The sequence below is a fragment of the Loxodonta africana genome, chromosome 19, assembly GCF_030014295.1.
Source record: "Loxodonta africana isolate mLoxAfr1 chromosome 19, mLoxAfr1.hap2, whole genome shotgun sequence".
Classification (NCBI taxonomy): domain Eukaryota; kingdom Metazoa; phylum Chordata; class Mammalia; order Proboscidea; family Elephantidae; genus Loxodonta; species Loxodonta africana.
The window spans coordinates 31,697,089-31,710,735 of NC_087360.1; the positions used below are offsets into that span (position 1 = coordinate 31,697,089).

General features: G+C 52.1%; 1 protein-coding gene across 9 annotated transcripts in view; it reads right to left on the reverse strand.

Annotated features, from left to right (window-relative positions):
- SGSM1 (small G protein signaling modulator 1) overlaps nt 1–13,277 on the reverse strand; it is a 98,811-nt gene extending 85,534 nt beyond the window's left edge. For 3 of the 9 annotated variants that reach the window (XM_064272534.1, XM_064272541.1, XM_064272538.1), the window contains exons 1-4: nt 13,196–13,270; nt 13,069–13,112; nt 11,258–11,354; nt 5,034–5,154 (exon numbers count right to left, since the gene is read on the reverse strand). Coding sequence is in view for 2 of the 9 variants with exons in the window: in XM_023559298.2 (XP_023415066.1) it covers nt 13,069–13,112; nt 13,196–13,214 (63 nt within the window). In the remaining 7 variants the exon portion in view is untranslated. Of the gene's footprint in view, nt 1–5,033; nt 8,157–11,257; nt 11,355–13,068; nt 13,113–13,195 lie in introns of those variants that run through there. The other 6 variants (XM_023559298.2, XM_010598773.3, XM_064272535.1 and 3 more) reach the window with 5 other exon arrangements.
- Between the last annotated feature and the right edge of the window lie 370 nt (nt 13,278–13,647).

Below are 13,647 nucleotides of genomic sequence, written 5' to 3' on the forward strand. Positions count from 1 at the left end.
TTCCTAGGCTGTGATCTTCACAGGAGCAGATCTCCAGGTCTTTTCTCTTGCAGGGTGGATTCGAGTCACGGACCTTTCAGTTAGCAGCTGAGTACTTAACCACTGCACCACCAGGGCTCCTTGCAGCACACAGAAGCCTAAGTAAAAATAACTAGAGCTGCCCCTGTTCCTCCAAGGCCTGTGGCCCTGTCCAGGCTTAGAGCAGCCTCCTCCACCTGGGGCTCAGGTGGCAGGCATCTGGCTGGGAGAGGGGAAGAGCAGATGGGGTGATGAATGCTGAGCCAGCAGCAGGGGCCCCCAGGCACCCTCTTAACTCCATAGGAAATTTGTCTGGTGAGGATGATTAAATTAGGATGCCCTAAGGGCCTGTGGGGTGGCTTTAAAAATAACTCTTGGCTTGTGGGGAAAGTGAGGAAAAGAGGGGGTAAAACAAAGACACAGTCCCTGTGCTCATGAAGGTCATGATCCAGCGAGAGGGGAAGACATGAATGAAATCACACAAATGGGTAAGGAGTTACAAAGTGAGACCAGTTCTCTGAGCAAAAGAGCACGGTTTTATGAGAAGGAAGTACAAACAAGCCTGATATGACAGGGAGGGGGGAAGTCAGGAAGGGCTTCCTGGAGGAGGTGATGCTCAAGATCTGAAATATAAGTTGAAATTAACTCTCTGGGCTTCAGTTTCTCTAAGTCTTAAGCTGAAGTGAAAAAAACTGTCCCTGCAACTGCCCTACAGAGCTGCCTTGGAGCTCAAAGGAATGAAAGAACAGATGTAAGGGCAATGTGGCAGGGAAAAGCCTAGATGGAAATAGCTGGCGGCTCTTTATTTTTGAATTTGTTATGGGCGAGGCGGGCTGGCAGAAGGTGAGAATCCAGAGGGGCTGGAACAGGACTGCTGGGGGAAAACGGCAATATTTTGGGAAGCTCCAAACTACAGCCACAAACAAACCTGGAGGCAGGTAAGTAGGGGAGAGGGGTGGATGAGGCCACTCGCAAGCTGTGGATGTTTCCATGGTGTGGCCTACCCTTCTTTCTAGCCCAATCCTGCTGACTTCCCAGTCACGTGTGCCATTTCTTCTGTGTGACCATGTGATTCCCACCACCTGGCTTTGGCTGGGGCAGCCCCTCCACCTGACATCCCCAGGCATCCCCACCTGTCTCCAGCTCTGCAAATATGCCCCAACTCTCTAGGGCCCATTCATGTACCTCCCCCACTCCTGAAGCCCCCTCCCCAAGTTGATGTGGCCCCTGCCTCTCCCAGTAAAGCCCACTGCATAGCTCTGAGCGTTGGGCTCTGGAAGCCAATTGCCAGCCCTGGAATCCCAGCTCTTCCATACAGGATCTTGGACAAATCCTGTCCCTTCTCTAAGTCTAGATTTCCCATCAATAAAATGGGTGTTTACTAGTATCTGCCTCACAGGCATAAAGATTAGGCATTGAAAGCATTAACACAATGGCTGCTGCCACCTAGTCAATGCTTCATAGGTTTAACTCACAATACCCAGCATGTATTTATAAAGTGTTCACTGTGTGCCTGGAACCGGGCTTAGAGGCCTTAGCTCATCTAATCCTCACAATAATTCAGTGGGGTGGGTACAATTACCCTCCCCATTTTATACAGCAGGAAACTGAGTCCCAAGGAGGTTACATGACTTACCCAAGAATACAAGGCCTGCAAACGGCAGGGCGAGGAGTCAAACCTAGGACTGTCTGCCCTGCAGGGAGCCTGGCACACACTCGGTTTGTTCAATCATCCAATGGACACCTATGGTGCTTCCCACATGCCGGGCACTTTGCATTCTGAGCCCAAAGAATCACAACCACCATGCAATAGAGGTGTCACTGTTGTGATTCCCCTTTTTCCCAACAAGATAGGGGACCTGAGAGGAGACGGGGATGTGAACCCAGGCCTCCTGCTCCCATACCCCAGGTCTGTAGTGGGGACCCAGCAGCCAGCCAGCCAGGTGGCCCACACACCTGCTCCCTCAACCCCCTGCAGCTGAGCGCCCCAGTCACAGCTGATTCCCTGTTCCCAGAGCAGGTTCCAGCATTTCCTGCTGCCTGCACCTCCGCCCCCGCCACCTGCTTCCATGGCCCACTTCCCCAGTGCCTCCTGGCTCCCTGGCCCTACACATGGCGGTTTCCAAAGAACGACCACGGTAACAGAAAGAAATGTCCTTTCATGACTCTGCCAGTAACGGAGCACCTTAGCAGGAATTCTGACCTTGATTCAGCAAACCTGCTCAGAATCTCATTCTAAATGCTCTGCCCCTCCCCCTCAGCCCAGGTTACCTGCAATGGACTTTGGGGCCTTTGTAAAGGTGACTGGTGGTGTCAGCTCAGAAGCCTTACCTACTACTTCCTCCTGGGACTCTCTAGGCCGTGGGAGATGGGCTCCCTCAGGCCACTCAACCTTCCAGGCCACCTTGTTGGTGAGCTCACCTAGGAGGACACCCAAAACACTTGCTGTGTGAACATTCAAGGTCCTCCAGCACCAGAGAAGGGTTCAGGGGACCTGCTGGGGGCCCACATTTGAGGAGGGTCCAGTGACCTTCTCAGAGGCCACCAGTAGGAAAACACGCTTCTAGCCCTCATAAAAAATTCTCTAGAGACCCCCAGGTTCCCTCACAACATCAGGCTCTCTTTCTTCCTCCACCTCTGCTCGCTGCCTCTCTTGCTCTCTCCATCTTGCTTTCTCTGTGGTAGTTTTTCTGTGTGTGTATCCATATGGTCTTTGTACGCCTGTGTCTCCTTCTCTGTATGTCTCTGTGTTTATCTGTCTCTCTCTGGTGCTGCCATAGATAACATGTAAATGATGAGTGTGGCTTGGTTCCAATACAACCTTATTAACAAACACAGGTAGCAGGCCAGATGTGACCCATCGGCCATGGTTTGCCAATCCCTGCTCAGACTGTTGGGCTGAAACAAGCTGGTCTACTGGGAAGCTCCAGCCAAGGAAGCCTTTCTCCTCCCACCCATAACTCTTGGCCCCAGCTTTCTGCCCAGGTGGTCCACAGCTGGAAACAGCCCCTGGGGTCAGTGCTAACATGACTGACCAACACACACACACACACAGAGAGAGAGAGAGAGAGACACAGTGATAGACTGAATTATGTCCCCCCCCCCAAATGTGTGTTTCAACTTGGTTAGGCCATGATGCTCAGTATTCTGTGGTTGTCTTCCATTTTGTGATTGTAATTTTATGTTAAGAGGATTAGGGTGGGATTGTAACACCACCCTTACTCAGGTCACCTCCCTGATCCAACGTAAGGGGATGTGGCCTGTACCCCCTTTTATCTCTCAAGAGATAAAAGGAAAAGGAAGCAAGTAGAGTTGAGGACTTCATACCACCAAGAAAGCAGTACCAGGAGCAGAGCGTATCCTTTGGACCCGGGGTCCCTGCGCCTGAGAAGCTCCCAGACCAAAGGAAGACCAATGACAAGGATCTTCCTCCAGAGCCAACAGAGAGAGAAAAAGCCTTCCCCTGGAGCCAGCACCCTATATTCAGACTTCTGGCGTACTAGACTGTGAGAGAATAAAATTCTCTTTGTTAAAACCATCCACTTGTGGTATTTCTATTATAGCAACACTAGATGACTAACACACATACACACCCTTCTACTGGCTCCCATAGCTCTTACAATAACATCCAAACTCCTTTGCCTGGACTGCAAGGCCCAGCACACCTAACTCCATCCACTGTGCTTACCTTTCTCCTGGCCTGGCCTCCTCAATCCTTCTCCCCCTGCTTTTCTCAAATGCTGCCAGCTCTTTCCTGCCTCAGTGCCTTTGCTCACGCCATTTCCTCTGCCATTCCCCAGACCTTTGCACACCTGCTCTTCTTATCACTCAGGTATCAGCTCAAATGTCACCTCCTCAGAGAAGCCCACACCAACTGCCCAAGTCAACTGCCCTACACTCTGGCCTACCCCATATTCTTTCTCTCTCCCGTTGCTGTTTACTTATTGATCTCTGAATTCATCATATGTTCTCTTTGTCGCTTGTTCACTGTCTATCGCTCCCCTCTAGACAGTCGGCTCCAGGAGGGCAGGGACCCCCTGCCATGCTCACTGCTGTGTCCCCAGCGCCCAGTACAGGGCACTCAGGAGATCAGCAAATACCTGTACATGGGTAAGATCTCCCTTTTCTGGAATCTCTCACTCATGCACAGTCCCAGGACAGACATGCCGCACCCCTCAGGCCCACACACCTCCATCCTGGCTAGCACAGCACCCCAGCATAGACATCAAAAGCAAACACACAAGAGAGTGTCCTTAAGTCCCCTGTGATGGGAGCAAGCAGGCAAGGGAGGGGGTATAAAATAATAAAGCAATAGCCTGTGAATCTTCAGTGTCGGTAAAATCCTCGCTCTGCTTCCTCTCTTTAGCTTACCCTAAAAGCAGCTGGGCAGGCGGCAGGAGAAGCAAATGCCTCTAACTCGGCTGCTGCCAGCTCACTGACAGCCTGGCTCCAGTTAATCGTTTACTGGCTCACTATAAATAGGTGCCAGGCATTGTTCCCTAACAGTCTGAAGGCCTGAGAAGAGGCTTGAGAATGAAATTCCTGCAAATGGGCCTCCTGCCTCTGCCCTGTACTGGTGTCTCAGGCGCCCCTAGAGGAGGTTCCCCAGTCCCTGATTCTGCAGCATCCACCTGGGGTATCTGGGTATAAAGGTCCCTCAGCTGACACCCAACGTACAGCCGCCAGTGGAGACAATCCACTGCCATCCTTCACTCCCAGAGAAAGCGGCCTGCGTGTTTCACATCTACAGCCCACACCCTGGAAACCAGTGGCTTTCTCCCGGTGCTCTGCCCACTGCTCAGGGCTGGGCTCCCCTGGCAACACGCCCCGTTTCCACAGAGCCCAGCCTCAGGGAAGAGGAAGACACACACATACAGACTCTAGAGCCTGCATGACCTCCTTGTCTGGAAGGGAGCCCAAATGTGGGGAGCCTGAACACCGCATGAAACTAAGAAATGACAGGCCCAGCTGGTTGCTTAAAATACACACAGGGTGAACCAGAACCTCTTCCCTACCTTAGAGAGGAATCAGTCAAATGTTGTGTCTGAGGACTGGGTTCGATTCCTGGCTCCACCTCTTATCAGCTGTGTGACCTTGGTCAAGTCACTTTACTTCTCTGTGCCTCGATTTCCTCACCTATAAAGAAGGGTGATTTATCCTCTTCATGGGGCGTGGAGATAATTAAATGAGGTCATCCATATAAAACACTCAGCAAATGCTGTTTTTTAAAAAGTCTTTATCCCATTAGAATGGCTTAGTTCAGCCCTTGTTTTCCTTAACTGGAGTGAAGGCTCCCAAAAAGTCTTATCAGCTACTGAGTTTCAATAAATCTTAACTACAGACTTGGCAGGTTCAGTGTAGACAAATATGGAAGATTAGGCTCTCAGAAAGTGACACTGGCCAAATTAGATCGTTGAGGTTCTTCAAATCTGGAGCTGCCCAACCACTTGGAAAGCACTTGGGAAGCAGCGAAATGGGGCCAGAAGGAGGGACTTACCAGGGGCTGCACATGTTTGGTATGAGTAGGGATGGGTCTCCTTACTTCTAGTCCTGGGGTCTGCAGCTAGCAGCTGTGGGTCCATGGGGGTGACAGGAATGCACTTTCTGATCTGGCAACCAGCAGGAAATGCTGCCACCAGCTCCAGGAGCATCCCACCAGGGTGCTGCAGGGGAGGCCCAACTGAGCAAGAGAGCCAGGGCCCCTCCTGCCACCTTGGTCACATCAGTCCAGGGTGCCCAGGCCTGTTGCCAATGCCCACAACAATGAAAACCTCCCAGAAGCCAAGTTGCCAGAGACCCGAAAAAAGCATCAAACCATATCAGGAGGCTAGGGCTGCATTATTCATGAGAGTCTCTGCTGTCTCAAGCCTGCAAACTCAGCACGCACAAACACTGCAGTCACTCCTGTAGGCACGGAGAGCCCAGGAATACCTCGCCCGGCATTCTCGCACTCATCCAATCTGAAGGCGTATTTGGAACCCCTACTCGGCACAGGGGGGCTGTTATTTCCACCAGAGAATTGAAACCTCAGCAAAGAATAAGACAAGTTTCCTCTTTGCTTGATGACCTGGTATCCTTGCTCCACCTCCTTGTTCCCCTACAATTTATTGCCCACTCTGCAGCCTGGGCAGTCCTATTACAACAGAAGTGAGTTCACGTCCACCCCAGCTCACTATCCTCCCATAGTTACCATCTTACTCTGGCTAGTAACATACAGGGGTCTTCTACGGCCACGAGGTCCCACATGATCCCCCTCCTTTTCCTTCCCTGACCCCATCTTCTCTTCCTCTCCCCAGTTCACTCCACTTTAGGCTCACTGGCCTCCTTGCTATTCCTTGTTCCTGACTCAGATTCTCTGCATATGCTGTTCCCTCTGCCAGGAACACCCTTCTCCCAGGTGTCTCCATCGCACCCTCTCTCTCCCTTCCTTCAGGTCTCTGAGCACATATCACTCATCAGGGAGCCTCCCTAGGCCACCTCCTCTGGCAGAGTATCCCCTCCTACCTCTAGTATATATTTGTTGTTGTTGGGTACCATTGAGTCAGTTCTGACTCATAGTGACCCCGTGTGAAATGGTAGAACTGCCCCATAGTTTCCCAGGTTGTAATCTTAACAGGAGTGCCTGTAAAGCCGCTGGTGGGTTTGAACTGCCGACCTTTTGGTTAGCAGTGGAGCGCTTAACCACTGTGCCACCAGGGAGCCTTTAATGTATATTTACTATTTATACATCTGTCCCCCAAATAGGCTGTATGCTCCATGGGAGCACGTCGTTTACGAGGTTGCTGTGCTCACTTCCCAGTCTGCAGCTCCTAGAACGGTGCCTGGATCACAGTAGATGCTCAATAAATATATGTAGGAGAGGAGGGAAAGAGGAAAGGAGGGAGGAGAGACAGAGAGGAGAGAGGGCAGAAAGGAGAGAAGGAGGAAAACAGTTTCTTTCTAAGAACTGGCAGAAAAGAGTCTGTCCTGGCCCCGGCTGCCACTCGAAACTGAGATACAGCTCACACCAAGGCACTCCCCTGCTCATAAATCTATAGCCAAACCCACGGCCTTCGAGTTGATTCCAACTTCTAGAAACCATACATGACAGAGAACAGCTGCTCCATAGGATTTCCAAGGCTGTAAACCTACAGTGAAGCAGACTGCCACATCTTTCTCCTGCAGAGCAGCTTCTGATTTCCAATAGCTGAACTTTTGGTTAACAGCCGAGAGCTTTAACCACTGCACCACCAGGGTTCCTTCAATCTTCTATAGTTCCCCCTACCTGCTAGCACAAGTCCAAACCCTGCAGCCTGAAATTCACAACCCTGCACAAGCTGAGACAAATGGATATTCCTGCCTCATCCCCTCGTCCCCACACACCTGACCCCAAGCCATGTTTCTGGGCTCTCAGCAAAGCTCACAGCTCCCTGTCACTTCCCTCTGTACGCGGTCACGAGCCCTCTCTTCAGACTCTGACACACAGGGGTGTGAATCCAGGCTGCTCCATGGACTGGCTGTATGACCTCCCAGGCCCAGCCCTGAGGCATGAAAAAAAGGCAGTTAATCACTTTGCTTCTGCTACCAACTGGCATCATGTGGCTGTATCCTTTAGTGACAGTCGTCATGGCAACAGGAAGCCAGTCCCTGCTCAGCTCTTAGAATCAAAACAAAATTAGGGGGTAGAGGGGAGGAGGAGGAGAAGAAAGAGGGAGGGCAAAGTGAGCAAGGAAGAAGTCCGAGTAGAGCTGCAAGATTTAACTGGAAGAAATCATCTGGAGGCCACCCTGAACCCAGCTTTTCCTCGGTGGCACTGGGAAGGCACAAAAAATCAGATGCCTGCCCTGGAGAAGCTCAGGCTGACCAAGTGGGTGTTTCCACATGTACTATCCTGCCAGATGAGTCATTTTCATCCCTATTATGAATAAAGTAAATCCAGACACACGTAAAGGTAAAGATACTTGTCCAAGATTCTGCAATTTCAGCTCCTTCCACTTCTGTCCATATTCCCCTGCTATGTCCTCCTCACTCCTTTGCCCTTGATTTTAGGATATGACCACATGCTCAGGCTTCTCTGCATCTGGCATCCTTCTCCTTTCTTTCTGTGCTCCAGCCACATCCATATCCTTCAGTTTCTCAGATTCACCAAGCCAGCTCCCTCCAGCCACATAAAAAAAAAAAAAAAAACAATAAAAGAAAAAAAACGAAACAAAGCAAAACGAAATCTGTTGCTATCAAGTTGATTTTAACTCATGGAGACCCATGTGTAATAGAGTAGAACTACTCCATCAGGTTTTCTTGCCTGTAATCTTAAACAGAAAGGAGCCCTGCTGGCACAAACAGTTAAGTGTTCAGATGCTAACTGAAAGGTGTGGCAGTTTGAATCCACCCAGTGACTCTGTGGGAGAAAGAACTGGCAATCTGCTCCTATAAAGATTATAGCCAATATAACCCTATGGGGCAGTTCTACTCTGTCACACTGGGTCACTATAAGTCCAAATCGAGTCGGCAGCACCCAACAAGAACAACACTCTTTACAGAAGCAGGTTTCCAGGCTTTTCTTCCAGGGAGCTGCTGGGTGGGTTGGAATTGCTGAACTTCAGGTTACCAGCCAGCTGCAAACGACTTGCACCACCCAGGAACCTTTTCCTCCAGCCACGTAGCCTTTGCTGATGCAGTATCCAAGCCAGGAATAGATTTCCCTCCCTCTCCCCTGCTCCCAAACCTTCACCTAAATGGCCTTCAGATATCCTTCAGCTCTCTCTTTCAACATCACTTCCTGGGCCCCTGCACATGGACAGTTCTCCCTCTGCCCTGTTCTCATGGCACCAAGGGCCCCCCTGCAGACCTCTTTGCACTGTCTGTAATTGTACATTTACTGCTTGGAGTATCTGTCAGGGTCTGTGTCCCTCACTGGGCTGCCAGTGCCAGGAGGGCAGGGACTGGGCCTGTCTTCTCTTATGCTCTATCCACAGAGCCCAGCCCAGTGTCTGGCACATAAACTGCCCTTGGTAAATAAATGCATCAGGATTTGAACCCAGTTCTGGCTGAACTCGAGGCCCCTCCTTCACCTTGCTGCAACATTGCTGGGTCATACTCGCTCCCAGGTCAGCCCTGGACAGAGCCCCCAGTTCCACAGCCTCTGCTGCCCCCATGGTGGCTGCAGTGGCTCGGGCTGAAGCTTGCAGAGCTGCCTGGATTCTCTAGAGAAGCTGATGGTTAAACCACCCCTTCCAGAAAGAAGGTGCAGGGCACCTCTGGGAATGGCGGTCACAGGCAGGGATGTGCAGATCCTTTGAATCCAGAGGGTGTAAGAAGGAAGACCTGACTGAATCCTAGATTTCTCCACTGGAGAGAGGTCTCTGACATCAAGGAGAAATGCCCCCCACACAGGTTGGCAAAGGAAGGGAAAGAGAGGAGAGGCCTGTTTGGGGGGTGAGAACTTGAGTTGCCCTGAACTTAGGGGAGTGGAGATAGAAGACCTGAATCTGTTCCCCCTCCCTGGCTCTGTGCCCTTGAAACACCACTTACCTTCTCTGGGCTGCCATTTTCTCATTTTTACAATGGAAATTACTCCACCCACACTTCCTGAGGTTGTGGCGAGAACCAACCAGAACTGCATAGACATGGATGCCCCACTGGATATGTCTGTGGTTTGGGGGTTAAGAGTTTGGTTATCACGGTTTCAGGCCACATCTAAGTAAATTGGTATAATAAAATCTATTAAGAAAACATTCTGCATCCCACTTTGGAGACTGGTGTCTGGGGTCTTAAACACTAGGAAGTGGCCATTTAAGATGTATCAATTGGTCTCAACCCACCTGGTGCAAAGGAGAATGAAGAAAACCAAAGACACAAGGTAATTATGACCTCAAGAGGCAGAAAGGGCCACATAAACCAGAGACTACATCAGCCTGAGACCAGAAGAACTAGATGGTGCCTGGCTATAACCGATGACTGTCCTGATTGGGAACACAACAAAGAACCCCTGAGGAAGCAGGAGACCAGTGGGATGCACACCCCAAATTCTTAAAAAAAGACCAGACTTAATGGTCTGGCTGAGACTACAATGACCCCAGAGGTCATGGTCCCCAGACCTTCTGTTAGCCCAAGACAGGAACCATTCCCAAAGCCAACTCTTCAGACAGGGATTGGACTGGATTATGGGATAGACAATGATGCTGGTGAAGAATGAGTTTCTTGGATCAAGTAGACACATGAGACTATGTTGGCATCTCCTGTCTGAAGGGGAGATGAGAGGGTAGAGGGGGTAAGAAGCTGGCTGAATGTACACGAAAAGAGAGAGTGGAGGGAAGGAGTGTGCTGTCTCATTAGGGGAGAGCAATTAGGAGTATATAGCACGGTGTTTATAAATTTTTGTATGACAGTCCAACTTGATTTGTAAACTTTCACTTAAAGCACAATAAAAATTAAAAAAAAAAAAAAAGTTTGGTTATGACTCAGACAGACCTGGGGTTAAGTCTGGCTCTGCCCCTTATTGGCTGTGTGCTTTGAGGCAAGTCATTTTCTCTCTCTGTGCCTCAGTTTTCTTATCTGTAAGTGGGGACAACCCACCCCCCCACCTTGTAAAGATCCTTGTGTGTACAGGATGTAGTGCATAGCCACCACCCAGTAAATGAAAGCTCTGATTATTAAAATGATTTGCCCTGGCAAATGCAGAATTTAGAATCAGCCACCACCTTGCAACTGTGAACCTGCCTTCTGATTGTACAGCCTGGCTTAAACCAGCACTGGAGGCCCCTTGCCTTGCAAGGCTCTGCCTCTGCCCCTCAGCACCAAGCAGGAGCCAAAAAGTTCCTCAGATCAGGAACTGGCCTCAGCCTCAAGCTAGGCAGAAAGCTCACAGTCCAAGCCCCAGGCCTGGCCACCCCTGAGGGAGAGGATGCAGGCCCAGCCCTGTGGCCATAGGGCCAATGCATTCCCCACAGCCTGCGCAGTAACCCAGACCAGACTGATGTGGATGGGACATGGAAGGGCATCTGGACCATCAATTCCATCTGCACATGGGCAAACTGAGTCCTGGAGAGAGGAAGGAACTTGAACTGGGCATAAAGGGAGCTGGTGCCAGAGTTGGAACCAGGACCCTACACCATGGCTCTGCCAAGTGGAGGGAAGCACTGCCCTCCTCAAAGGCCTTGCTGAGACCCCCTTTTCCCTTTAGCCCATCCCCAGTTGAATCAATCAATCATTTCCTTAAAAACAGAGACCCCCCCCCCCGCCGCCGGGGTGAAAAATATACCTGGGGAGCATATACTTCATCTCGGTCTAGTTGGGAGATGAATAAAGGCAGCAGGTTCTTCACCTAAAGGCTTTAGGGGGTCCATACTTCCTCCTGCCTAAAAGGTCACAAAAATGTTGTGGGTCTGTGCATTTTGTCAGAAAGAAGGTCTAGACAGAGTTTTCTTTAGGTCCCCATCAGGCCTGGGCTGAGGACTTCTTGGTCTTTCTAAAGGATCCTATGCATCTTGATGTTTCCTTTTCAGAAATGTGAGAATGCCCTTGAGCTGATCTGTCAAGAAAATGGGACACGCCACACACAGAGACACATACACACACCCATGTTCCCTGAGGACAGAAGCTCAGCAAGAGGTCCCAGCCTCATGGCTACCCCTGCTGGTACTGAGGAACTGAGAGGGGCTGCCTGCCACCAGGCAGGGCAGGGGCTTCCTAGGCGCTCAGCACTGCCACCAGATGCTGACACCCTCAACACATGTACACAGACACACACACACATATGTGGAGAACCAGGCACAGGGACCAGGCCAGTACCCTAGGTCCCCAGGCACTCACAGCCTCGGTCTGAGGGCTCACAGGCACAGAGATGATGCAGGTGTGGCAGTGATGGAGTCCAGGCTGAGGGGCGTGGGGCAACATGGGGAGCGCAACACACACACGTGGATACACACGTAGACGCACAGCTGATCACAGCCTCACTCCTTCACAGGCTTGTGTATCACACAATACACACACTCTGATATACACACACACACACTCACTGATACACACACATATACACACACATTCACTGACATATGCATACACACGCAGGCTCATACATCACACAGATACACACACACAGATCTGTAGTCACAAAAGCACAGATAAACACACACATACAGATACACGTACACACAATCCATAGAGAGACACATAGATATCTCCAGGCAGATACACAGACACTCTCACGTACATGAACTCACAGCTGCTGTCCTCACCCACACAGGCGTGGGCACACACACGCATGCGCACACACACACGCACACACGCACACACACTCTCCAGGCTCCTAAACACTTTCCCAGCCCCCTACCACTATAAATTCTCCCCCATCTGCCAGGTCTTTGGGGTCACTGGCTACTAACCTAAACTAGACTGGGCATGGGAATGGCCCCAGGGAGAGTGGGGGGTGGGCAGCTGAGCGCTAACTGGTTCTCAGCCTCCTGCCTGGAGGAGCGAGGGGCCTTCCCGCCAGGGGAGCCCAGGCACAGGCCCACAACGGAGCAGCCTGCTGCTCAGGGACTCTCAGGGAGGGTGTCCCCTGCTCCAGGGGTAGCTCCAAAGACGAAGGGCAGAGAATTTGGGTGTGAGGGGAGAGACGGTTTTGTTTCCCCAAAGCAAACCTCTCCTTTCTTGAACTCTGGTCCTCCTAACACAGCCCCATCCAGCCCTCCCACGGCCCGCCCCCCCACACACCCCCTGCTAGTCCTCCAGGGCCTTGTCATCTAGAAGGCCCCCCACTGAGGACCATCCACCTGCCCCTTCCACAAGGTGAGGGTCCTACCTAGACACATCCAGGGGCGCCCCCACCTGGGCTGACTTCAAGCTGCATCTCCCAGGCACAGAGCATAGAAGCACCCAGAGGCTCCCCAAGCCTAGGCCCCCAACCCAAACTCACCCGTGTACGGCCCACGGGAGGTAAATACCCACAGAAGTGAGCCCCATATCGGAGGTGGCCGCCCCCGCTGCCAGTGGCTACCGGTCCTGCGGAGAGCCTTCCCCCGGGTGGCTGCTCCCCTGGGTGTCCCGACCGCCGCCCCCGGTGGCACCTACCTCCTTCTTGACGGTGCGCAGCAGCCTCTGCCGGGTGTCCGCCTCTGTGGAGCAGACGGAAGAGCGGCCGGTTAGCCAAGGGAGGGGAGGGCGGGCTGCCCTCCCGCCCCCGGCCCGCACCCCTTACCGGCCGGGCCCGAAGCCATGGTTCCGAGCTGCGTTCCGGGTCCGGGCGGGGGGAGGGGAGAGGCGGCGGCGGCGGCGGCGGCGGCGGGGGCTTCTCCTTGCTCAGCGCTGCTGTTGCTGCAGCCTCGGAGGGGCGTGGCCAGCGCCCAGTGACAGCCGAGGCGCTGTACGTCGGGCGAGGCCGGTAGCCAGACTCCACCCCTCCGGAAAGCCGCTGTGCCACAGGGAAGCAGAGACTGCCTGAGGGAGGATCCTCCTGACAGGGATACAAACACCCTTGCTCTCACAAGTCCAGCGCCATCATGGCCTGGAACCCCCCCTCCCCCCGCCCATCCTGCATGCCCAACCAACCATGTCCCACCACCCTTACATGGAGCAGGGAAGGAAAGCATCATCTATTGAACCTCTGCTATGTGCCAGACCTGGGCATAATGGGGCTACTACTTACCATCT